Below are 26530 nucleotides of genomic sequence, written 5' to 3'. Positions count from 1 at the left end.
AGGACATTCAATGAAGATGTGCTCAGCAGGTGATTCTTACATGGTCTCTCCTATGGTGGGACCCACATGTGAGACCTACTCTTTATGTGAGAGGAGGAAGCATTGCTCCCGGCGTACCTAAATTTTTTTCGTGCTCAACATACCTGCTTAGAAGATAGATAACATCCTCCCTATGAAGAAAATATCTCTTGTACTTATAGAGTGAACCTCTTACAAGTATGTGGTCTCATGTATCTTTTGGAAACTCTTGAGTAGTAGGCTCAATAAACTTGAAAGACATAATGTAAACCTAAAGATCCTAAGTTCCATCCACTACACTATTAGTCCATAAGATTTTAGAGCATTCATATCCGGTTTCTTTAACAAATTTCATTTTAACATCTCAAAAGCTATTTTATCTATTATGCCATACAATTTTACAATACACCCAACATTCCCATTTTTATTTTCCTATTCAACTCATTAAAAATAATATATATTTTATAACATCACCATAAATGAAAATTATTTTATCTTATTAACTCATATAAATAAAAATTATAATGTAGTTATTAATTATATGCATAAGTTTGTGAAGGTGTAAAAACTTTTAATTGTGGTTTTTATAATATATGAGAAAAGAATAAGATAATTTAGTAGCTCATGAACAAGCCTCAGCTTGTTTGACAAAAAATAATAATAATAATAATAATAACTAAATTTGAACATGTAATTAAGTTTGTTGATGAATTTGAGTTCGATTTCTATTTGAAGTAAAATTTAATGAGTAACCTGATTTCTATTTGAAGTAAAATTTAATGAGTAACCTTAAATTTTTAATACTCGGTTCAACTCGTTCATATCCAGGCACGTTCTAATCAAGACTCGATATAGGACCTTTTGTAGACAAGCAACTTTCTTAGTCAAACCCAATAGGCTAATATAGAGGAAAACTTACCACTTGAAGATGAAGTCCAAATGAAAGTGTCAGGGTGCTGGACTTGAGGTAAATGAATCCTCGGAATATAGATGGTTGATTCATAAATGGGGGATGGAAAGGCCTAGGAAAGTTGTTCTATTTAGCAGACTGCTTCCTCACATGGAAGAGAAAGCATGCTGAATACATCTTTGTTGGCCTAAAATTGAATGCAAAAGTTGCATTTCAGGATGTGGGAAGAGAGTCACCCAATTAAGTTTCCTTCACTATCATTATTGATTGGGCCAATAATTTCATCGTGAAACTGTTTAAGATGGCCATAGAGCAGAGCTCTTTTTAGATTGACATCCCAGTCAGACTTTTAAAGGCTCAATTTTTATTATTATTTAAAGTCTTATTTGCCACTGACCACTGTTTTGTTCTCATTTGCCATGTTGATGTTGTGACTTGTGAGAGAATGATCTTATGGAGCTATTCCATGTCCATGAGATGCTTCCTTTTAACATGAGGCCCAACAAAATATGATTCAAGAATCTGGCCCATATGTGATGTATATGAGTTAATATTCTCTTGAGGATGGCTTATGTATATGATTTTTTAAAGTTTTGCACGTCTTCCCTGTGGCAAAAAACCAAATAATATTATTACTATTAAATAATAATAAAATGTGAGAAAAATATTTAGTTTTGCTAAAGTACTCAACACTGTTTTTGAGTTCGTTGGAAACCGGAAAAAGAGTTTTGCTCATTAAAATTTGGGAAAAAAATAAATTAGTTGTTGAGCTCGTAGTGAATGCTTTAAGGCCATCTCTCCTAAAACGGGCACAAAAACATAATCCGAACAATCATTCCTTGAGCCTTACAAACCAAGCCCAACATGTTCAAGTGTGCAAATACCTTCTTCTTCTTCCTCTTCAGATCTTCTTCTTGTTTTTTGTTTTGTTTGACCCAAAAAAAAAATACTTGTCATAAAAGAAAGGAAAAAAACAAAGAAATTAAATATAGAGGGAACTAAGACATGCTCTCTCCTGAAGCCTAGAGTAAAAATTAGGACTAGAGGAGATGAGGATCTTTCCCATACTATTACTAAAGCGGCCCATCTAGCTATGAACATGTACAACATGTGCTAACTACATTCGCCTCTCCAAACCTAAGAACAAAAGAACAATGGTCTAGTCAAAGAAAATCTCAAGGCATTAGTGAAGGTTGAATTTTTTATTATGATTGATCAATTATTTTGAGAGTTGCACACCAGTCGATTAATGAAGTATTTATTTATTTATTTACATCTGTTGCTTCCCAATGTAGTGGGGCACATTAAATTCCTCTTTAATAGATACGCAAATACACCTATTAACAAAAAGAATTAAGTTCCTTCAAATTTCTTATTTATCTTTATATTAAGTTTTAATTTTGAAAATCTAACTTTGGATTGCATGCTCTTATTATATCATTTATGCTTACAAAATTTTAAAAAGATCAAAGATCAATTGCTATATTATCAAACAAATGTTAAAATTTCAAATTTTTGTGATCTAAAATTGTGTATAAAAGTAAGTCTATTGATCAAATAGTAAATAATATTTTATTTGAACGAAATTTAATATATATATTAAAAACATAAGAAACATAAAATTTAACGGCTAGATTTTTAAAATTCACATTCAAAAAATAAATATATGAGAAGTTTAAAGAATTTACCTCCGAACTAATTTGGAGAGAAATTTTATTCTTAACAAAAACCTACCTAAGGATAACGAAGCCCTTAAAGATCTAATATTTGCTATAATGGACACTATATATCGACTGACCAGTGAGGCTCTACATTTAAGCAATGGAGAGGATGGGCAACATTTAAGCATCCACTTCCATGCGTATAATCCACTTCTTTAGGTTTGGAAATGGCAAAAAGAGCAGCTAGAGATTTTACTCAAAGAATCACCCAGTGAGATAAACACGGCCTGACCTGACTGTTGAGTCAAATTTAAATTTAACTGTTGACAAGGGCCAGGGGAGTAGGGGACTTCTGTGACCTATAAAAGATAAAACTCAACTAGCGTAGCGTGTAGCTCACAACTTCCCATATCATCTCGTGTGAGTAAAAGCCAAAAGATCAATGATTCTTGGCTCCTTAAAGTTGTTTGTTCCATATAAAGTGAATCACAACAAACAACTACGAACACAAGAAAATTCATGGAGTCCTCATGTGACAGGTTGAGAGTGAAAAAAGCATTAAGTGGCATTTCATATGCATTTGAGAAGTTCATTAAAGGAAACTTTATTGTCCATGGGGAGTTGGACCAAATCATTTGAGCTATAAGACATTCAATGAAGATTTGCTCAAAGGGTAATTCTTATATGTTTCGGGAGCAATGCTCTCTCCTCTAACATAAGGGGTGGGTTCTATATGTGGGTCTCACACATGGGGTGTTTCGGGAGCAATGCTCCCTCCTCTCACATGAAGGGTGAGTCCCATATATGGGTCCCACACATGGGGCCCACCCCTCATGTGAGAGAAGGGAGCATTACTCCCAAAGCACCTAAGTTTTTTTTTTTTTTTTTTTTTTTTGTGCTCAACATATCTACTTAGAAGATAGATAGCATCCTCCCAATGAAGAAAACGTCTCTTGTACTTCTTACAAGTATGTGGTCTCATGTATCTTTTGGAGACACTTGAGTAGTAGGCTCAATAAACTTGAAAGACATAACATAAACTTAGAGATCCTAAGTTCCATCCACCACATTATTAGTCCATAAGATTTTAGAGCATTCATATCCGGTTTCTTCAACAATTTCATTTCACCATCTCAAAAGTTACTTTATCAATTATATCATACCATTTTACATCACACCCAACATTCTCACTTTTATTTTCCTATTCAACTCATTAAAATAATATATATTTTATAACATCACCATAAATGAAAATTATTTTATCTAATTAACTCATATAAATAAAAATTATAATGTAGTTATTAATTATATGCATAAGTTTGTGAAGGTGTAAAAACTTTTAATTGTGGTTTTTATAATATATGAGAAAAGAATAAGATAATTAAGTAGCTCATGAACAAGCCTAAGCTTGTTTGACAAATATTTTTTTTTAACTAAATTTGAACATGTAATTAAGTTTGTTGATGAATTTGAGTTCGATTTGTATTTGAAATAGAATTTAATGAATAACCTTAAATTTTTAATACTTGGTTCAGCTCATTCATATCCAGACACGTTCTAATCAAGACTTGATATAGGACCTTTTGTGGATAAGCAACTTTCTTAGTCAAACCCAATAGGCTAATATAGAGGAAAACTTACCACTTGAAGATGAAGTCCAAATGAAAGTGTCAGGGTGCTGGACTTGAGGTAAATGAATCCTCGGAATATAGATGGTTGATTCATAAATGGGGGATGGAAAGGCCTAGGAAAGTTGTTCTATTTAGCAGACTGCTTCCTCACATGGAAGAGAAAGCATGCTGAATACATCTTTGTTGGCCTAAAATTGAATGCAAAAGTTGCATTTCAGGATGTGGGAAGAGAGTCACCCAATTAAGTTTCCTTCACTATCATTATTGATTGGGCCAATAATTTCATCGTGAAACTGTTTAAGATGGCCATAGAGCAGAGCTCTTTTTAGATTGACATCCCAGTCAGACTTTTAAAGGCTCAATTTTTATTATTATTTAAAGTCTTATTTGCCACTGACCACTGTTTTGTTCTCATCGAAAATTAATGAATGGTGATTCAAATGATGTAGGCAGGTTACCAACTATTTTCGTATGTGGAAAATGGATTCCAGAATTCGGAAATGACATTGCAAATTGCAATCTCCCCTGTCCTCTATTTGGGATTCAAAATACACCATTGTTTTCATGAAGTCATTTTTGCAACCAATCAAGTTCATTTCCTTTTATTGCGATTTAACATAGAGTCATGCGCCATGTTCTTCAATAAATTATTTTGGCATAAATCCAATCAAGTTCATTTCCAAAACCCCATGTTGATGTTTCCACCTTTATTATCCTTCCCTTTAAAAAAAAAAAAAAAAAATCTTTTTCATATCTTTAGGAGATAGTTAACCTTGTATTGGGTTCTATTCGTTACAATTGAATTCTTGAAATTTTTTGGAATATTGATACGGGTCACAAAAATAATAATAGGTTTTTTACATTAAATTAGTGAAAGATTGACATTTACTTGAATAAGAGCTTACACAGGAGAAAGTTGTGTGAAAAGAAAATAAAATGTTGAATGGGAAAACTAGTAAGAGTTTAAAATATTAGATTTTTTTTTTCAATCGTTAAATTGCTAAGCTATGATAATATTACTAAATCAAACATAAATTTAGATTATTGTGGAAATTTCTCTAAGAAAGTTTCTAACAAAATTTAGGAAGAAAATAACACAAATTCTTTTATTTTTTTGGCACATAAATTCATTTATTAAAGTGATGGGAATTGAGACTTACGAACATATTTTGCCATAATTTTTAGTAAAACATTTACCAATCTTAAGAATTAGTGTTATTTATATATAAATTGGCATCAATTATGCAATGGAGTGAGGAAAGATCAGCTTCTTTTGAAAGTGAACATTTGAATGGAAAAGATCTTTGGCCAAAAAGGTATGAATGAAGTGAAGATGACTCAACTTCTTTCCACTTCTTTCCAAAAGGCAACTAGTTGGAAACATGAATTTGAAAAAGGATAAAAATGACCTACCCAGACCTAATTTTTTTTTTTTTAAAGAAAGTAGACCTAAATTGATCACGACCTTTATACTAGATTTTCATGCTTTTGTATGTCAAATCTCTATCACTGCAAGTAATGTGTTCATGAACTTCTCACCTATATCACATGCCCTTTCATTAAGTTCACTTTTGAACCAAATGTAACACCTTACCTTGCTATCACCATCTTACCATGTTTCCATGCAAAAATCTTTGATCCTATATTAATAGAAAAATTCTTCAACCTTATATTTTAAGTACGATTTTAACTAAATCTTATTCTTTTTAAAGTTACAAATTACACCCTGGAGTTTAAAATTTACTAAATAAATTTCGAAGTTTTGTTAGTTTCAAACGAAAATCTATATTTTTAAAATCATATTGATTTAAACATTTAAAATTTTTTGGGTTAAGATTTTAGTCTTAATTGAGGGGTTAAATGATTTAATTTTAAAATTTCAAAATTCGACTTGAAACTAATGAAGCACAATGTAATTTTTTTCTATTAAAAAAAATTAATTTGAAACTATGGGATAAAAATGAAATTGTATATTATATAAAAATTTAAAAATAGAAAAAAGATAAGGGTAAATTAGTCATTCCAAGCAACCCATTTAAATCTTTGGATTTGTGCTTAATTATACTTCCACATTTGGCTATAAAGAATAAACACAACGGTAAACCGAAGCTATATCGAAAAAAAGGAAAGAACATTCCAAACCCAAAAAACGAAAAAAAACGCAAAACCCAAAACTCTGATTAATTAATTCGTTAATCCATCCACATTAACTGTTCCTAACCTCATCGGAAAACCTCAATTTCTCGCCGAAAAACTCCTCGTTTCTCGTCGGAGAAATATCAATATCAATCTCAATCAAATTCTCCTCCTCTACATGAAAACCCAAATCCAAACTCGAACCCGAACATTTCTTATCTCCATGATCCAAAGCAATCTCGATCAAGCCCTCTCTGTCCTCCTCCTCCCACGCGAAGCACGCGCTCTCCGGTGAGGACCATTCTCCGATCACCGGAAAATCCTCGAGATCGCCTTCGTCCGACGAGTCATCCGAATCGGATTCCGGGTAGTACAATGACAACGACGAGGACCTCTCGAGGCCAAATTGTCGGGTCGCGTTTGGATCCGAATAATCATCTTTCGGATCCTCCTCTGCCTCTTCGCCTTCGTGCTCTTCGTATATGACTTCCAACGGCGCTCTCACATTCCATTCCACGAACGAGAACGAGACCTCGCAGCACGTGATCTGGTCGGGATGACCCGTTTTGGTTTCGGACTCTGTTTCGGATCGGCACGTGACCTGTTCCGTTATTTCCGGCTCGCTAATTTGGCTTTGGCTTTTGCTTTTGCTTTCTTCTGGAGGGTCTGTTTGGACATGCAACGTGTAATCCGTGAATTCATTTTCCAACAATCTTTGAGCAGCACCGAGACGGAGTAGAGTGAAAAGGAGAATTCCAGTAAGAATAAGTACAGGCGAGAAAACAATTCTCAGGAAAAGGTGCGGGAAATAGAGGAGAATTAAAGTGTAGAAACTGACAATGCTTGAGAAAAGAGGGCTTGACGAAATTGGTGACAATAAGTTGGAAAACGAATCCACGGGAAAACTCATGTTTACGGTAAAACAACACAAAGGCAGACTAAGAACAGAAATTCTCAATTCCTTCGGATTTGGAATTGAATTTCCTTCCATGAAGATTTTATTTTCCCAGAAAATTAACCATGATTTCAAGTGTGGAGAAAGAAACCCATTAGTGGAAAGAAAAAAAAAAGAAAGAAGAAGCTCAAAATGGAATTTGGGTACTAATCAAATAAAGGAATTTATCTCAGAAAACCGTGATTTTTGGAGGAAATTGTGAATGAGAAATGGAACCCATTAGAGACAAGAAAGGTGGTAAAGTAGTGGAAGAGAAAAAGAATCAAAATTGGATGAGATTCAAAAAGACACACAAAGAGAGAAAGAGATAAGGGTTTAGAGGGACATAGTCACATAGTAGTGTATATAGGTAATGGGGTTTTAGAATTTAGAGAGAGAGAGAGAGAGGCTTTTGTGTAATGAAGGTGCGTGAGAGAGAGGCATGGAATATTTAGAGGTGAGGTGGTGTGGTCGGGTGGCCTATATTTTTGGTTTAGGGAGGGTGGGGGGTACAATTACCGAGAGGACCTTTGTAAATTGTCCCACAAAATCTACAAATCATTCTTAAAAGATGTTTTTATTATCTTTTAACATTATGCATATAATGCATTCATGGAATTTAATCACTGTTTTTAGGGTCAGGAACAGAGGCCAAAACTCCAACGTACACTGGGAGTTGTAAACCTGTCCTCATTCTTGGCTTTGTACTCTTGGGCTTGGGTTCTTCTTCCCTTTTCTTCTTCTTTTAGAAAAAAAAAATAATAATTACCTTTTTTTTTTAGTTGAAGCCAATGCTTAGAGCTGTAATTAATTTTTTTTTTTGGTACTTGTATATGTGTGCATTTCTTATTCCCTCTAATTACTCTTTTGTCATATATAATTTATTATATTAAATTGCATTTAATGTATACCATACATAATGTAATTATATTTTATTTTTATTAAATTGACTTGTATATTTTTAGACATGTCAACTAGTAAAGTTTTTGATGGTTGAATAAGAGATCTGTTATTCAATCTCTGACTACATCAAAAACTGATCATGTATTGGTTTGATGATAAAGAGCTATCATCAAGAGCAGACGCCTATTAATAATAATAATAATAATAATAAGAAGAATAAGATGAAAATAGTACATGTTAAATCAAAATTACAAACATTTACTGCATAAGCAATAAATTTAGCTTCTCCCCTAAAAAATTTACTAAATATGTGTTCTTCTTTGAATTAAAATTTTTTTGTTTATATATTTGGCTTGGCTTCTCTAAAAAAGTTCCTTGCTCTGCCACTAATACTATTAGACATAGGAAAATGAGTTTTTTTTTTTTTTTAAAAAAGAAAAGGAAATGAGATAATTTTTAAGAAAATACTACTTAGAAAATGATTTATTTTTCAAAGTGTTAATGTCAAATTAAACGGAGAAATAAGGATTACTCATTGGTCCTTACAAGTTTCCAACCTTTTATTTTTGGTTACCGTCTTTAAGGAAAACTATCAAGCATGTGCGGTTGGGGTTTAGAGAAAATTAAAGTTATGGTGGGTTTATAATATGTGTCACGGAATATTTTTCTTTTTATTTATTTGTTTTTTTTATAAAGTTTTACCGAGTTTGGGTACTAGTAGTAGGTGATTATAACCATGCTCAAAAAAAAAAAAAAAAAAATATCAACTAATGAATGTTCACGTATGAACCATGTATAAGGGTTTTTTTTTTTTTTTTTTTGCATGTACTATTATAAGGTTTAACTTTGCCATTTATTGCTTAAAAAAAAAAAAAAATTGCCATTTAGTTGTTATGTATGATTGTGACTGAAAGTTTGGATTTTGAAATATCATTTTCCTAATTGAGTTGCTTGATTATGTCGTGACTCGTGAGGTTAACCACTAGAGTCCAAATGCCTAGTTGCCTTGCTTCAAAACCTAACCTCATTCACGAAGTTTCATTTTAGCCAAAAAATAAAATGTCATTCTGTAGTCTTTATATATATAATATAGGCATGGCATTTGTATACTTTCGGTGTTTTGATTTCTCAACTGTCCGTATCATGTAGAAGCCTTCACAAGTACTTTAACTTAATAGTACATAGAATTGTTTAGAGTTTTGTATCTCAATTGACAATCTTTAGTGTTTTTAATGAAAACGTTAAAAGTTCAAACTCTCATGCTGTATTAGAAATATCAAATTCATTAAAAATAATTAGTAAGTAGAATTATAATTCAAATTATATCCTTTAGAAATTAAGTTTCAAGTATTCGTGTAATGTCAATTAACGGGGTTGAACCTAAGTGCCATATACGGTTGTAATATAATTACTGAGATTGAACATCTAGTGCATCAGAGAAGAACCTTTCTCACACACAATGTGAATGCTATGACCAAATTCTTTTCAATTGGAATCACTTCCTATCGATGGTTTCATAAATGCACCAAGCATATTAAACTTGATTGTTATTTTATTCGTCATCGTCATCATCTTCATCAAGGCACTTGCATTCCATTTCATTGACAACTAGCCTGCTGGTGTCTTTACAAAGTCTCATCTACCTTAGTCGTCTTTGTGATCTTGTTTCTAAACTCAAGATGGATTCTTCCATGCCGTGTCTTTACAAAGTCTCATCTACCTTAGTCGTCTTTGTGATCTTGTTTCTAAACTCAAGATGGATTCTTCCATGCCACCTAGAGTTTGAGAGTGGATATTAGCATATATTAGTACATATTAGTCTGTGTGTAAACCCTTCAGCCTTAAAGCTCAATGCACTATTACTTGTCATGCACTCCTATTTCTTGTATTGTACATTTATTATGCTTATATAAAAAGGCAGTCCCTTGTACAGTTTTACACACAAAAATATATAGATTATTCTCCACGTCTATTTCTTGTCCCTCCTCTCATTGTTTTGAATGATTTTGGTAAGGGTGTCATATTAGTTCATCGGGGACAATCACACTCATCATTTTTGTCAGGATTCTATCTCTTTCTCTTATTCACTTTGAGTTAAGCTTATGTTGTGTCCAGTGGCCAATTCCACTGGACACGTTGGACATGTGTCCGTATCTCAACATGTCCAATAGAACTGGCCACTGGACACAAGTCTCTCTCATTTACTTTTTGTTACAAAAATAGCGTTTTGGGCCATCCATTGTTCTTTTCATTTCCTCACAGATATTGATCAATCTTCTTTTTCTGTGAAAAAAATTGAAGTCTAAACGAAGTTGAAGCAATCATTTACTTTGAACTAAAATTTTGTTGATTGAGCAGGTGTCATCTTTTGAATATAACTATAATAAAAAAAAAATGGAGCTCATATGTGTTTGTACACAATCTCACAATAAGATCAAATTTCTATACGCAAATAACACATCTTTAGGAATTTGATAAAGAGAATGATCGGAATCATCCTTCCCAAGAGAAAATGTGGCTTTCTTTTTGTTTAGTAACCACAGATAACACTTATAAGACTGATAAAAATGAGAAAGGAAATATTATTTGGATTCTCTTTTGAGATAATATTATTTGGATTCTAGAGATACCACTGGTTGGTATTTATTTACAAGCTAAATACCCTTGTTATTATTTATATAGAGATTCAGTGATACTATATCAGCGCACCTTTAATTAATCAATTCAATCTTCATCTTCAGTTTGATTTCCTATCCTGCATATTAGGAATTTATTTGTTGCATGTATGTGTCAAAGATTGTTAAGAATGAAAAAAAAAAAAATGAAGCAGCAGCAGCAGAAGTGGAACCATGTTTTTTCCCCCTTTATGTCTTAGGATCTTAGAGCACCTGACTAATCTCTGAAGTCCGTATTTGTTGTTTTTTTATTCTGCACACCAAATAAATACAAAGAAAAATACTTTAAAAATAACCCCAATATACTGGTTAGAAGATTTGAACTAAGATCTTATGGATCATATAAGGCAGAAAATACTAGACAAGTGTAAAAGTATCATTGCCATACTTTAAGGGAAAGTATCATCTTACACTCGTTTACGTCAACATCCACGATTGATTAAGGAATGTTCACATTTTAAAACATGAAACTGGATGTAAAAATACTTAGCGTATAAGTATAACAGTATCATTACCCATACTTTTAAAGCTAGTTAAAAAATTGTACTTAAAGGACGAACCACGTGGGCAATCAATTATCAAGCTGTGAAGCATTATTACAAGTGATTGGAGGAAAGAAATGTGAAAATAAAGGAAAATGAAAATGAAGGCCTATCAGCGCCTTGCTGCAAATGTTTATAAATGAACCACATCACTGTGGTTGGCAAGCCCACTTGGGTGGTATCACTGATGTTTTTTTGATGGACACTTTGATGTTGAAATAACTTAAAACTTTGATCATTCCTGTAGGCCTAGTTTCTAAAGTTATGCTGGTCCAAGTAGGCTATGGTTATAGAAGGGAAGGCACGCCATATTATTGTCTCTAGTGTTTTTACTATAGATGATCAAATGAGTGATGCTATGTGTTCCAAATCCAATTATCTTATAAAGAATAAATTTAGCCCGTTAAAAATAGTGTGTTTTTCAGTTTTAGTCTCAGATTGACCTTAATGCTCACAAGGGAGGTTAATACAAATAATCCAAAAAAGCCTCCAGTGTATAACACATAATCTACGTTTTGTTGGAACCCACTCCTGTCAAGTGATCAGCCCCAAGGACAGGGTGGGTAAAGCTGAATATAAATGGCTCCTCCTAGGGTATTATTATTCCAGGGCAAATTTAGTGGTGGTGGGGTCATTCGGGGATCACAGTGAACAATGGATGTTTGGTTTCTCGCAGCGCGTTAAGAGTGGCCAGAAATGTGGTACGAGAGCTTTGGGCCTTAAGAGATGGACTTTCGTTAATATTCTCGTGAGATTTTTGAATGTCTTTTTACTTTTATTATGGTTCCCTTTCTTTTTAGTTTCTACTATGTCTGAAGTTCATCCTGGTTTGAGTCCCCTTGTGGGTGATTGCAGGTCTCTATTGTGGATGATCCTTATCTTACGTCTTGTGTTAATGCATGCCTTAACTATTTGGGGGAGAACATATTATTGAGGATTTTATTTTGTTTGAGACTTTTTTTTTTTTTTTGATAATTGGCAAGGTGTTAGTTTCCCTCTTGGGATGGTTTGGATTGCATTGAAAAGGAAAAATCATGTGCATCTGCGTTTTTTCTGTGGATACCGTGCATTGTTTACGGGACCCGCAAGTATGAATTTCAACAAATCTTTCTTTAAAATTGGGTCTCACGGCACTATTCGCATATTTAAAAATTATTTTGTTACAGTGTTTTCAATTTTCAGCAATAAGCTGTATCTAAACGGACCTTTTATTCGGTATGATATTTTGTTTTGCTAACCATTCACATGCTTCATGTAAGAGCATTTTCATCCAGTCCTTTAAAACCGGATGAAAATTTTGCACAAGGATTTTCTTACCAAAAAAAAAAAAAAACCAACAACAACAACAGAAGGAGCCTTACATCCGATCATGCATTCCCGTAGCAAATTTTAAGCACTACTATAGTATCATGCACTGTACAATTTATGCATTCTTTCTTTTTCTTTTTCTTTATTTGTTCTTTCTTTGAAACATGCACAATTCTTTTTTTTATTCTTTCTCTATCACTCTCAAACACGCACAACCCATGTTAAGTGTAAAAAATATTATTTTAATGTGGTGTATTATAATGTAAAAAATGAGATATGGTGTGCATAAAGTGGCTTTTTTACGAGACAAAATGCTTTTTCTTCTGCTTCTTCATAAGCGGATAGAAATGCTCTAAGTGAGCATTTGGATTACGTCCACATTTGGATGTTTTGCATTTCAACATTTTTTTTTTTTGGAGACCAATGTCTGGTGCACTATTCATAGGATATGAACAGTATATTAAGGCATATGAACAATATTTTAGTGTGAACAGTAATTAAAAATTATTTTTTTATTATTTTTAATTTTTAATTTTCAGTAAAATAAGCAATATTTAAACGTATCCTAAATAACGGCGGCCTGTTAGCTCATCAGAAAGATATTTCGTTGGAAAGCTAGTGAATAAAAAATCTGAGCTAAAAGAAAATGCAAAGTACTGGCTTTACGGTTCTCTAAAACTCCCGGCTTTTGTTTGATTTGACGGCGTAGGGCAGTTGGAACTTTGAGTCTACCACTGGTCCTAGCTTCACTTTCAAGTAAATCATAGAGAATTATGATTGGATATGAAAGAACAACGAATTCGACCGTAGGGACGTCCACAAGTATTTTATACGTGTATGGGTTAAAGCAGAAATTTTCATCTTGATAAGATAAATAATTCGATTCATTTTAAGTCCCAAAAAAAGAGAGAAACAAAGATTGAGTGAGAGAGAGAGTGCAGTTCTTTTGTGTACGTTACTGTTCTATCATTCCTTATTGTTTTCAATATTAACAAGTATCCAAGCTCAACATAAAGGATATCTAAGTTAGATCACAACCTTCGAATTACTTCACTACATTATTTTTTTGGGCAAATTGTGAGCAAAAAAAATCAGTCATCGACCAAACTCTCTTTACTTTGATTGAACCGGAAGGCTTCTATTCTAGTATGGAAAGAAAAGACATGTGAGCTGCTTGTCATTGTTAATTGTGGCAGACAAAGAATCTAGGCTATCAACTCAGTGCTTAAAGCCATAAAGGTACACGAAGAACATACCCTTTTAGAGGGTTTGTCACGTGGTTTGTGCCCTTGGATGTCAATCTCAAACTTTTGGGTTAGGTCCTCCCCTCAGCTCTAGATAAAATTTTCCTAAGACATACGCCAACTTCAAACCATCCAAAATGGAGTTTAATCTTTGGACCAATTTGTGGTAGGAACTAATGGGTTCAGTTCCTCCCATTTGGAAGAAAACAAGAAAGCAAGTCCCTCCAACTTTGATAACTTGTAAAGACAAAGTTTGATCAATTTTAATATAAACTTTCAGAAAATGCATACAATTTTATTTCAGTAAGATCCAAGGAAAATAAAAGTGGATGATTGATGTGCAAGAACTTTTGCCTTGTTTTGCAATATGTTGCCACATGCTAACAGCTGAAAACTAAAAGCAACTAACTTCTCGCGGCTACAGAATTATGTAACACAATTATTCATTGACATCTTTTCCGTCTAGGCCGGTTTTATTATTCTTTTTTCTTTAAATCATAAGTTGCAGTGTTACACGTACAACTGGTGGGTCTTGAACCTACAATCTAACCCTCTACCTTAGTATAGGTTTATCACATCTAAAACCCATCTATCATTCACAGACATGGTTTCGTTACCTATATTGTTCAAGAATAAGATTGCACGGGTCCAAATGGCAATCGGGACAATGACGCGAAGATTGAATTGAAAATGCTCCATTTGTTCATGAACGTGCACTGTGTCTTGGTCTCATCGTCTATATCAGGCGTCACCTTTCATATTATGGTAATAACCATGGGTCTAATATGACTGGTGATTACAATTATTATTATTATTATTATTTTGGTTAAATGGTGATTACAATTATACAATCTCAAATATTTACATAATGTTTATTTAAAAGAACTCTACACAGCAAATACTTTATATAGCAAGCACTAGATAACCCACCTATCCTTATTATGTTGAATTTTTTTGATATGTAGGGATGGCACCATCGATATAGCAAATCTGCACTCCAAAAACTTATTTACAAGCTACCATATATAAGCCCTACTTATATCTGAAGTTGTCATATTATATGCTGATATCACCAACAAACCTCCTCAACTCTACAAAACCATTATGCCCTAGTAGTGATTAACATCACACCATCTGAATGCAAAAATAAAGAACACAGCAAATCAAGACGGGAACAAGATATTGAAAGTGGCCATCATCCCCAGGATTCAATATTGAGGTTTTCTTTTCTTTTTCTTTTTTAAAAAAAAAAAAAAATTACATCTTCTAAATATTTTATGTCCAAAAAAAAAAGGGTGTCATGCTAGTATTATCTACCAATCGGAGTCAAAAGGCATGCCTTCAGTTGTAAGTCATAAAGCTTGTGTCAGATTTGGCCATGTCTCGAAACTGACATATCTATTCGTTCAACTTTGATGGATGGCCCAAACATCATGTCTTTAGCGAACATCCAGCAAATCTATACAGAAGTTAGTAGTATTTTGGATGAGGAGGGGCATATCCTCCAGTATACTGCCCATCAGTAGGATTACTTCCGTATGGAGGTCTTGGACTCGGAGTTCCATAAGGTGAACCTAAAGGAATGAGCAATAATGTGGCTGAAAATTAACAAAAGCATGAACATGTCTATGCGCGCGTAAATAGCAAATAATGAATCAAGAGTACCTACCATATGTCACTGGGGGAGGCCTAGACAAATACGAGGGTGCTCTTGGTGCCTGCAGAACAGTTCCAGGGCCTCCTATGTTGCTAAAATGTCCACCATGACTGCTGTGTGAGAATGGCGTTGTACTTGCACTTCCAAATGGAGGGGGTTCAACCATACTACTCCTGTAGGGGTCAGTGGCAGCGCCAGGAATGGCATTCATGGCTTCAATTTTTGGTCTGCTGTAGGGGGGACCACCCATTCCATAACCCCAGTTAGGGGCAGTCCCACTACTTGGAGTACCACCATAACTCCCAGAATAACCAGTATTATCTCTAGGAATCGAACTCTCATAGCTTGAATAGGTTCCAGGAGGAGGAGCTACAATGGCTACAGGAGGATATTGATTGCCTTGATATGCTTCAGCATACGATCCTGTACGTCCTTGTAGTTTAGCCCCTTGATATGTCGTATTCACCTATGAATTTAAGCATATCCATTATATCACTTTACTTATTCAAGGCAGGTCCTTTCATTGAAATTTTATATTGATTTTAATTATATCAAAGAAATTATTAGAACTTCAACAAACAATCTCCAGCCCACTCACAAAAGATAAAAACAACTTCAACTTACTTGGTTGGGCCCTTGATAATTATATGGAGGGGGAGGTGCATAAGAGCTTTGCCAATGTCCTCCAGTAGCTGGAATTAGTGAAACATCATCAGCATCATAATCACATAATATATCTAAATAGTTACATTTTATTTATAAATAAAAAATCTAAAAAGGGCTATTTCCCAATTTCAGACTTTTACAAGGTCAGACAAACCTGCCAAAGATCCTTGATGCTGTCGCGTAAACCCAGTATATGGCTGGATGGAACCTTCCCGAGAATAAGGTGAAGAGTTATTAGAGTTCAAGTTGGGCGCAGACACAAGAGCATTCTTCATCTCATCCAAATGTCTTTGAGACTCTGCTCGATTGAGTTCCACAAAGATAACCTGTTAAAAGAGACCATAGAATTAGCCACATTACTATGAACAAAAACATAATGAATATACAAGTTGATAGATAATTACCTGATCAAAATACTCATCTGAACCAGGCATATCCTTTCTCCCGGGCAAAACAAAATTGGCTGTCATAAACATTATGAAGAGAAAAATAAAACCACAAATTAAAAGGAAGGCAGTAACCAAAACAACAGTTAAACAAAATTGCAACAAAATAATTATATAAAAATGAAAGTAAGCTAAAATAGTGGATACCTAACATCTCATTAACTGCATCAGCTGGTACCTCTTTTCCCATTTCTTTGAATCTTTTATCAGCACGAGATTTAAGTTCTTCAGGCTTGGGAAACACCACAACAGCTATCTGGAGGAGGAAAAATAGTAAATCATAAATATTAAAGGTCATACCCCAAGAAAGGAATCTTTCAATTTTCCAACCTATAAATATATCATGGTTTTGTAGTTACCTTCTGAAAGTATGCAAATGGTTTCAGTTTACGTTTACGTGCATTCTTGTAGACATTTGTTTGATCAATTATGTAGTTGCGAGGTGTTTTGGCTGCTCGAGGTAAAAGGGTATTAAAAATAGCAGTAGCTCGATCCATCAGGCGATCAAATCGTTCCCCATAATTTTGCTTACGTGTTAACCCTGGCACCTGCAAAAGGCTTCAAGATATGAGAATATTGAGCAGAAAAAATGAATGGCACCATTAGAACATCTAGCCAAAGGCATTGAAAAAGGGAAAAAAAAAGAAAAAGAAAAAGAAAAAAAGAATGAATTAAATAACCTTCATTTGATCCAAAATAAGGTTTGTCCCAAGCAAAACATAACGCTTCTCAGGGTGCTCCTTCACCCATTTTTCTGCCCATGTAGTCTTGCCTGAAGCTGGTAATCCAACCATCATCATCAGTTCACAATCGCTTGGCTTAGAGAAAGTAGGGCCCATCATTGCATTTCCATCCTCAAGAGCAGAAGCCCAAGGTTTGTAACCTTCTTCAGGAATGAGTCCCTCTTCAACACTAAATTGCAACTCTACTACAACATTTTTCAACAAAATATGGGGAAAAAGTGCTGATTCCCACTGTAGCTTTCTCGTTGGAGAGTCCACCACTCCTAGACCCTTTGGACCAGCATTAAATTGCCTTGCAATGCCCAACCATTTGCCATTCTTGGAGAAACCAATGCAAGCCAATGGTTTGTCTTCAAGATTAACAGCACACACAATTGTATCTCCAATCCCAAACTTTTCACCATAATCTATAAATTTCCTTGCACTAGAAAATTTTCCTAAGCCCCCAAACCCGAAGCTGTGTTCAGTTTCCCCGAGGTTCCCCACATTATCATCCCCTCTAGAAATGCCTACACGGCAAACGTGATGCTGGTCAGGGGCAGTGTCCTCCATATCAACTGGCTGCACTGAAATAATTTTGCAACCAAAACAGTATCTCCCTCGAGTTATTCCAACATTCGCACGAGCACCAGACCAGCAATAAGAAAACCCCTGCTCATAAAGTGCAGATCCTTGGAGACCATTGCCTTCAATATTGAAATCTACAGACAGGGTAAAAATTCAAGTCAGCAATCATACAATTCTAAAATGCATTTGTTTAGATCTTAGGTTTATCCATACAAATACATACATATACAACCACAAGCATTCAAAAGAAATGGTCATTTCTAAGTGGTGCTTAAATACCCAACCTACTTCTTAGGTTTATGACACTGAAAATACCTATGCTTTACCACAATAAATCTCAACAGACACCTATGATAACACATTTGGAAAAGGAGAGGCTTCAAGCACCTCAATTCCATGGAATAATTCAAATCTAGAAAAGCAAGCTAGACTAGAAGTAGGAAGAACGATTACTGGACACTGCTTAGGCTAGAAAATACAACAAAAGCCTATATGAGACAAACTGGAGCAGATTGGTAATTAATGGACACTGCTTAGCCTATAGAAAATACAACTCATGTACCTTGTTTTTCATCAGCCTAGTGAATGACTCCATAGCTATTACAAAAGATAAAGAGAGATTGGATTCCCTTGCCTAAGCCCTTTGCCACCTTTAAAGTGCCCCATCAAGACAAGTGGGAACCTTGAATTACTAATGCATTTTCTTACCCTTTTAAGAAATCTAGGAGGAAACCCAGATGCACGTAGGCACATCAATATAAATTCCAATCCACTAAGTCAAATGCTTTCCTAAAGTCAGCCTTGATTGTACATCTTCTAGGCCCTTTACTCCTTTGATAATTCTTCACTAATTCATGAGCGAGTAGAAAATTTACTGCAATGCTCCTTCCTTTAATAAAACGTGTTTGGTTTGCTTTTTTCAACATCTCAAGATAGTCCCTCAACCTTTTATATATCACATTCTAATATCCAATGAATATAAATTTTGTTGCTGTGGTAGGATTAGGGACCTTAGGGATCAATGAAAGGATAGTGGAATTCACCTCCTTCAACAGCTTTACCAGTCTTGAAGAAAGATTTGATGGCAGCAATAACATCATCCTTCGCAATATGCCAAGACTTCTTAAGGAGTAAGGCAGTGAAGCAATCAAGACCAGGTGCCTTTTCATTACCCAGGTAAAATAAAGGCAGCTATATTTCCTGATCAGTCACATCCTGTTGCATCCTTGCCTTCATATCATCAGGCATCTGATCTTGGAATAGAGTAGAGACTTTATTAACTATCAGATCTACATTGATTTCAGTAGAAGAGCCAAGCAGATCTTGGTGGTAGTTAACCATCATCTGCTTGATTTTAGATGGTTAATCTACCCTTATTCTAACAACATTCCTTGCTTGCCTTGCTTTCACCAAATTATAAAAGAAAGAATTGTTTTGATCCCTAGGTTAAGCTGTCCATTCCTTGAATTCTGTTTAAGGAAAACCCATTCAGTGTCGCTAATTGTGAGAAACTCATGAAGATATTGCTGCACAATATTGGATACCCTGACCACATATGAGCATTGCATCAATTTAGCTTCACAAGCTTCAAGGTTAGCCCTAGCCAATTCCACTCATTGAAAAATCCCACAATTAATATCCTTATTAACTTCCTTAAGCTTTGCCTTGGTAGACTTCAGCTTCCTATAAAATATGAACATAGGGGTACCCCTTTCCCCCATAACCCAAGCTTCCATCACCCAATCAATAAAATCCCAACGCTCACACAAGAAATTAAAATAACTCGACGGGTTTAGGGCCAAAATTCTTCTTGTTGTACCAAGAGCCTTGTACCTTAACTGGCACATGTGTTTTTAACAAAGACGTCCATGGTTCAACAACCACTCCTTATTTAACAACAAATTGCTCAAACCTACACACACAATCACTCCTTATTTATCATCGCCCTATCCAACTTCTTTGCAAATAAAACCCTTATCTTCCCTTCTGTTAGTCCATGTGAAAAAAAAAAAAAAAAAAACAACACCAAACAACAAGATGATCCTCAATTCCCACACTGGTGAAATTCCACTTCAAATCCAGTAACCATATTTCCTCCAAACTTCTCCCCGGGACTCCTCACAACATCGAAACCACCAGCAAGCATCCACAAAGAATTTACCAACAATGTTCTCAAAAGATTCCAAATTTTGCTACAATATTCTCCTTCTCACCCCATCATTGAATTTGAAAGTAGAGTTATTAGGGTTAGGCATACAAGACTTAAATTCTACTTCAAATTATTAGAGCAACAACAAAAAGAGTAAATCTTTGTTTCTATCACTGGCTATGGCTTTGTTTGTTGTTGTTATATATACATAGTAGAAGAAAATTGGAAATATATAGGAAAATTAAGCAAAAATTTAAGAAAACTAAAACCCTATATAACAAAACAGAGTTACAAGAAAGAAAAAGAAAGAAAAGAAAATACCTAAGTTGCAGTCAGCAGGGTTGAGCACCACGCGCTCTGTAGGCTTTGATTCCTTCGCTGCTGCGTGATCATCTTCTACAAGAACCTTTGTCTTCTTCGCTGCTTCGTGTTCATCTTGTTCGAGAATTTTGCGTTTCTCGGTGGAGGAAGCCATTGAGGATTGAATTTTCAGAGAGTGATACTGATTAGAGAGAGAGAGAGAGCGCGAAATAAAAATGGACGAGAAAAAAGTGTGATTTTTTGTGCTGTGTAAGCTGTACTTATTCAGTGAAAAATGCTCACTCTAACCGACGTAAAGGTCTGGGCTGGGCTGGGCTGGGCGGAATATACTGATTCATTCATTTTTCTTCGTTTAAAAGGGTGGGGTTAAGCTTAGCGGCTAGATGGGCTTTATTTTGGGTTCATAAAATGTAGTTTTAAGTTTAACTTTTAATAAATTTAAAGTATTTTTTTTTATAAAAATAAATTTTAAGTAGTAGATGAACCATATTAATCAAAATTTCCTCACACCAAATAAGAGATGATAAGTTGATAATAACTAAATATTAATTAAGTTTAGTAAACATATTAGCATATATATATTTTAAATTTTACAAAATTTAAATTTGAAATGCATAATGATATTTATTGGTTTTTAAAAACAAATTGAGAGAATTATTATCCTAAATTATAATTCCATAGTTATAATAATAAGGAGGATGGTCGATTCTAGTTAGCTTAAACTGGTAAAATCTTTGATGGTTATTGCTTGCTCATGAAAAATGTTTGTAATTTTGATTTAACATATGATTTTTTTTTTTTTTTTTTACAAAAACAAAAATATTTATATCAATTAAGTCTTTACATATTTGTAAAAAAAAAAAATAAAAAAAAAAAAAAAAAAACAAAAGTAAGTTTTGACGTGTCTAAAAATGTACAAGTCAATTTAATAAAAATAATATAATTAAATTATGTACAGTATTCATTAATTACATTTTAATTTAATGAGCTATGTATGATATAAAAGTAATTTGAGAGAACAAAAAATGAATTGATCAACTATATAAATGCATTAAATGTTTTTAGAAAAAAAATATAGGGGACCATTATTCTAAATTATGTACACAATTATTTTTTTTTTATACCAAAACTACAAGAGGGATTGAGGATTTTTGAAAAGTAGAGGCGAGCCATGGCCCCCTAGCCCCCCCTCCCTTTGCCCCTGAAGCTATATGTGTACTATATATAATAACGGATGATTCACAATTAATTTTGCAAAGCTCTTGATGATGTTGTCATTTAAACTCGTAGGTGCCCATGTGGCTAGCCCATTGCAATAGGGTTTTTTGGTGTGCACAAATATAAGAGAGCACAAAATCCCTAATCTATTAAAGACACCTAAATTTATGTTTAAGTGTGCATTCAGAAAATAATAGAGACACATTCTCATTAAGGCTGTCTCTATTCTCAAGATTCCATCATCAAAGTTGTGTGTCTTAACATGTAAACATCACATAGAAAACCCATACTTGTGGATTTTACTGACTCGAATGCGATTGAAAATTGTTTGAAATGCTACAAAGGTCATGGTAGACTATTTTCGCTCCATTGGGGTTTAGTTAGAGTTTGATACTAAACCCAAAAGGTAAGAACCAAACCCTTAAATCTATAACATGAAAACATGTTTGTATGTTTTTCCTTCATGCACCATGTCATCAACATCCCTTTTCTTTTTTTTTTTTTTCTTTTTTTTTTTCAACTTTCACTTTGTTTTACCTTTCATCTCATTCAATCGTTACCTTCTTATACTAAGTTTGTATTGGTATTATCTAATTGTTTAACCTTTTTCATATAACATAATAAACACTGGAATGGGTGAATTTGAAGAAACATTTGAATTAAATAATTATTATGATTGATATGTTTATAAATATAATTAAAAGATTCATTTGTTAATCATAATTTTCGTATCCCTTTCAAGGATAACTTCCAATACTCTTTTTCTTTTTTTTTTTTTTTTTTTTTTTTTTTTTTTTTGAATTGTACCATCCTTCTACAAACTATTACCTTAACATGCTCCACCAACACCAAAGAACCATAGAACATTTTTTCATGGCCCAACCAAGCTATAGCTAGAAAGCCAGACCCATGATGAGGTCCACAAAATTTGCATACCAAAACTATTCCAAGAGATTGAAACATAATGTTATTATATTATGTATAAGGAGAGTTCTATGGATTTTTACACAACCTTATTCACTCAAATAATGTAGTTAAATATTATTATTGTGTCACTATTAATGTCTATTTATTAATTTTTAATTGTTTTAGTTATTCACAGCTTCTTACTCTACTTGAAAGAGTTCTCATGCAACACAACAACAACAAAAATAAAAATAAAACTATGCAACGCACATGCCTATATTTAGTACTTATAAACAAATGAATCTCAACCATATTTATAAACATATTAGCAACAATAATTATTTAATTCAATTGTTTCTTCAAATTCACACATTTTATACCTATTCTTTTTACTAGCTAGATCAACTTAAGCACCTCCTTTCTCATGCAACCGAAAGGTGCCTTATATGAAAATGCTTCAAAAACCCTATTATTACCATTTCTAGCATGGTTCCCAAGATTCATTTCCATCTCCTTAGCACCAAATATCAGAGAAGAGACAAAAATTGAAGTAAGTTGATAGCTTACTGGTGTTCTATATATTTTTATGGCGTAAATGTACTTTTAGTCCTTACATTTTAATTTTTTTCCATTTTAGTCCCTACATTTTATTTTTACCACTTTTAGTCCCTAAACCAATTAACGCGGGACATTTAAGTCCTTGAAGTACCATTTCGTCACCAAACTAATGAGGAAAGCTAATGTGGCTGACAAATCAATAAAATAATGATTTTTTTATACATGGATCAATAAAATAACGGGGAAAGCTCACGTGAAGGCAATTTGGCACGCAGGTAAAGAAATCAGACTCACGCACTTCGACATGTGGCTTTCTCGCCCCACACGTGTTGTCACTCACCAACCTCTCTCGCGCGCAAGTGAAGGGCTTTCCCAAATCAGACTTAATCCCTAGATCAACTCTCTGCCTCTATTGAACAGCCATCATCATCAACCATAAAGAAAAATCCGACTTCTCTCTCAAACCACCATCATCATCAACCATCTCTCAAAACCCATCTCTGAAAGACACTAACTTAAAGCACCATCATCATCAACCATCTCTCAAAACCACCATCTCTGTCAATCTCTGTCACTTGATACCCACACTTTTCATGGAGTGGAGAAAATGAAAGCTAGGAGACCTCTGTCTTTGTGAAAAGGTCTTCTCTCTCTTCTCTCTATCCTTATTTATAGCTTTACAATAAGCTTGTTGGCTCTTTCCTAGTAGGGGCCATAATGTTTTTGTATATTTTGGCAGTTTGACTGTTTTTTGGTCCTTGTCTGCATGTGTTTGTTTGTGGTTTACATTGTGGTCCATGTGTTCCCCGTGTATGACAAAAGTACTTTTCTCTGTTTCTTTTAGTATGACAAAACTATTGAAGTAAGTGTTGTATTGTTACTTAAATATTTGATTAAGTGTTGTGATCACCTAATACTTTATTAAGTGTTGTGTTGTTTGCATGCAGAATGGAATATTTTATTAGGTATGAGTGTTGTTTTGTTAAATATAATATATATTTTGTTCTAAATAATATATAATTTGTTCTGTAACTAGCATTGTTTAATTGGTTTTGGTGTTATGTTGCATGCAGAATGGATGAACTATTTAGTATATATGTGCATCATGGTGGCCATTTTATTGAGAATGGCCGAAAATATGTGAGAGGTGCAGTAGATGTAGTTGATAATTGTGATCCTAACAGGTGGTCCAAGGTTGAGATAGAGAGTATATGTAGGGACTTGGGGTACACATTTGTTATCAGGTTGTGGTATAAAATGCTTGGAGTGGACCAAGAACTAGTAGACTTTCATTTGATTGTTGATGATAGTGATGCCATGTACCTGACAGAATTAGTGAGGGGTCATCAAGATATTCATGTGTATGTAGAGCACCCAATACATGATCCTATATTAGTTGATGAAGGACAGGATGCTGGTAAGGGTGTGTAGCCATTGGCATTGGAGCAAGACTTTACAAGTTATTATAACAATGATGATGACAGTGAACATGATGACCACGATGGGGATGATTTTTACATTTTTTATGATAGTGATGGCGTGTATGCTAATGATCAAACTTTTAACAATGAGGATGAGCTTGAGGTTAATGCTGATGTTCCTATTGAGGTGGCTGCTTCTCAAGTGGGTTCAAGGAGAGTAGATAAAGAACCTATCATTGAGCACCTCCCTGAGGTCTTTCATATAAGTGATAGCAGTGATAGTGTGGGAAGTGGCCTAGAAGATGATGTAAAGTTGAACCATGGTGTTAGGGACTTTGTTGAAGATAGTAGTGACAGTTGGGATGGTAAGGATGATGCTGATGTTAATGAACCAAGCCAAATGGGTGCTGGTGTAATGAGCTTGGATATGATAGTGATGATAAGTTTGAGGATGATAACAGGACACATGTGGGAGATGAAAGGGAACAGAAAAAAGAGCAAGTGAGGAAGTTCCTTGTGTTTAAGCCACTGGCTAAGGCTGACCATATTTATTTTGAGAAAGATATGCTGTTTACTACACCTAAGCAATTCAAGCAAGCTATGATGGATTATGCAGTTCATGGTGGATGGGGGATCAGATTTGTTAAAAATGATCTACAAAGGATAAGAGCTGTCTGCCAAGAAGGGTGCAAGTTTGTTGCCTATCTAACAAAGGTGCCAAGGGAAAGGAGCTACCAACTAAGGACATTGACATTGGAACACACCTACTCTAGAAGTTATAAGAATCCTAGGTGTACTTCATCATACATTGGGAAGAAGTTGATGAAGAATGTGAAAAAACAGCTTAATATCAAGTTGAAAGACATTCAAAAGGTTGTCTATGATAAGTTTACCCTAAACATAAGTGTAGGAAAAGCAAGTAAGGCTAGGGCTAAGGCTCGAGAATATGTTGATGGGGCTTATACACAACAGTACAACCAGCTGTGGGAGTATTGTGAGGAATTAAGGAGGGCTAGTCCTGGTAGTACCATACTTATGAAGGTACATACCTTCCATGATGGTGATTTAGTAGCTGAGATGGATTTGGTGTGTGGGGTGCCTTATTTTGAGAGGCGATACATATGTTTGGAGGGTTGCAAGAAGGGGTTTTTGGCTGGATGTAGGCCATTCATTGGTTTGGATGCTTGCCATTTGAAGAACAAGTCAATGGGGCAATTGATTACTGCAATATGCAGAGATCCTAATGAGGAGTATTTCCCACTTGCATATTCAGTGGTAGAGGCTGAAACCAAGGACTCTTGGACTTGGTTCATCAATTTGTTACTTGTAGACATAGATCAGAATAGGAGATAGGTGTTTATGTCAGACCAGTAGAAGGTGTGTAGTTTATTTTCTATTTGGTTGTTTTTTTCTTCATTTACTCATTGTGACAGGGGTTGGTGCAAGCTTTTATTGATAACTAGCCACAGTATGAACATAGGATTTGTTGTAGGCACACCTATAACAACTTTAGGAAGAATCATCTTGGTGTTCTAATTAGATAACTGTTTTGGAGGGCAGTCAAGGCAACTTATAAAAAAGAGTTTGATAGGGTGATAGATGAGCTGAAGGGCATTGATGCTGATGCATACAGTTGGTTGAATGCTCATTCAACAACAAAATGGGCTAAACACATGTTTAGTGAGGATGCCTTGACTGACACTATAGTAAACAATATTTGTGAGAGTTTCAACAGTATGATTCTTAAATTCAAGTCTAAGCCTATAATTAGCATGATATGAGTCTTTGTGATCACCTACAGTTAATTAGGTTCATTGTTTGGTATTGTTTTTAGTAGGTGTTGCAATTAATATCTAATGTTTCATTGTACTTGTATGTGCTTGCAGCTTGAGTGTATCAAGCTATATCTCATGACT

The 26530-nt window shown here is 34.4% G+C and overlaps 3 protein-coding genes across 3 annotated transcripts; 1 reads left to right on the top strand and 2 right to left on the bottom strand.

The window, feature by feature from the left end:
* Positions 1-6214: 6214 nt before the first annotated feature.
* On the bottom strand, positions 6215-7735 carry LOC111995098 (uncharacterized). Its single transcript, XM_024026996.2, has one exon. It carries the CDS (start codon positions 7345-7347, stop codon positions 6427-6429), a length of 921 nt encoding a protein of 306 aa, XP_023882764.2. The 5' UTR covers positions 7348-7735; the 3' UTR covers positions 6215-6426.
* A 7263-nt stretch (positions 7736-14998) lies between these two features.
* LOC111995066 (uncharacterized) lies at positions 14999-20756 on the bottom strand. Its single transcript, XM_065767143.1, has 9 exons — positions 20512-20756; positions 17412-18175; positions 17091-17279; positions 16879-16987; positions 16690-16748; positions 16440-16611; positions 16244-16311; positions 15632-16085; positions 14999-15536 (listed from the first exon to the last, which is right to left on the bottom strand). The coding sequence occupies exons 1-9, from the start codon at positions 20663-20665 to the stop codon at positions 15433-15435; spliced, it is 2073 nt and encodes a 690-aa protein (XP_065623215.1). The 5' UTR covers positions 20666-20756; the 3' UTR covers positions 14999-15432.
* Positions 20757-25217: 4461 nt separating this feature from the next.
* LOC112018055 (uncharacterized) lies at positions 25218-25967 on the top strand. Its single transcript, XM_024050564.2, has one exon. The coding sequence runs from the start codon at positions 25218-25220 to the stop codon at positions 25965-25967; it is 750 nt and encodes a 249-aa protein (XP_023906332.2).
* The last annotated feature ends 563 nt before the right edge of the window (positions 25968-26530 follow it).

Source organism: Quercus suber, unplaced genomic scaffold (assembly GCF_002906115.3).
Source record: "Quercus suber isolate HL8 unplaced genomic scaffold, Cork oak 2.0 scaffold_777, whole genome shotgun sequence".
Taxonomy (NCBI): domain Eukaryota; kingdom Viridiplantae; phylum Streptophyta; class Magnoliopsida; order Fagales; family Fagaceae; genus Quercus; species Quercus suber.
This window is presented reverse-complemented; position numbering and strand designations above follow the sequence as displayed.

Excerpts from the sequence above, each read along its gene's own strand:
- LOC111995098 (XM_024026996.2), bottom strand. The coding sequence starts at position 7,347 with ATGGAAGGAAATTCAATTCCAAATCCGAAGGAATTGAGAATTTCTGTT.
- LOC111995066 (XM_065767143.1), bottom strand. The coding sequence starts at position 20,665 with ATGGCTTCCTCCACCGAGAAACGCAAAATTCTCGAACAAGATGAACAC. Across the intron at positions 16,988-17,090 it reads CATTTGCATACTTTCAGAAG|ATAGCTGTTGTGGTGTTTCC; the intron begins GTAACTACAAAA and ends TTCCTCCTCCAG. Across the intron at positions 16,086-16,243 it reads ATTATCAAGGGCCCAACCAA|GTGAATACGACATATCAAGG; the intron begins GTAAGTTGAAGT and ends TTAAATTCATAG.
- LOC112018055 (XM_024050564.2), top strand. The coding sequence starts at position 25,218 with ATGGATTATGCAGTTCATGGTGGATGGGGGATCAGATTTGTTAAAAAT.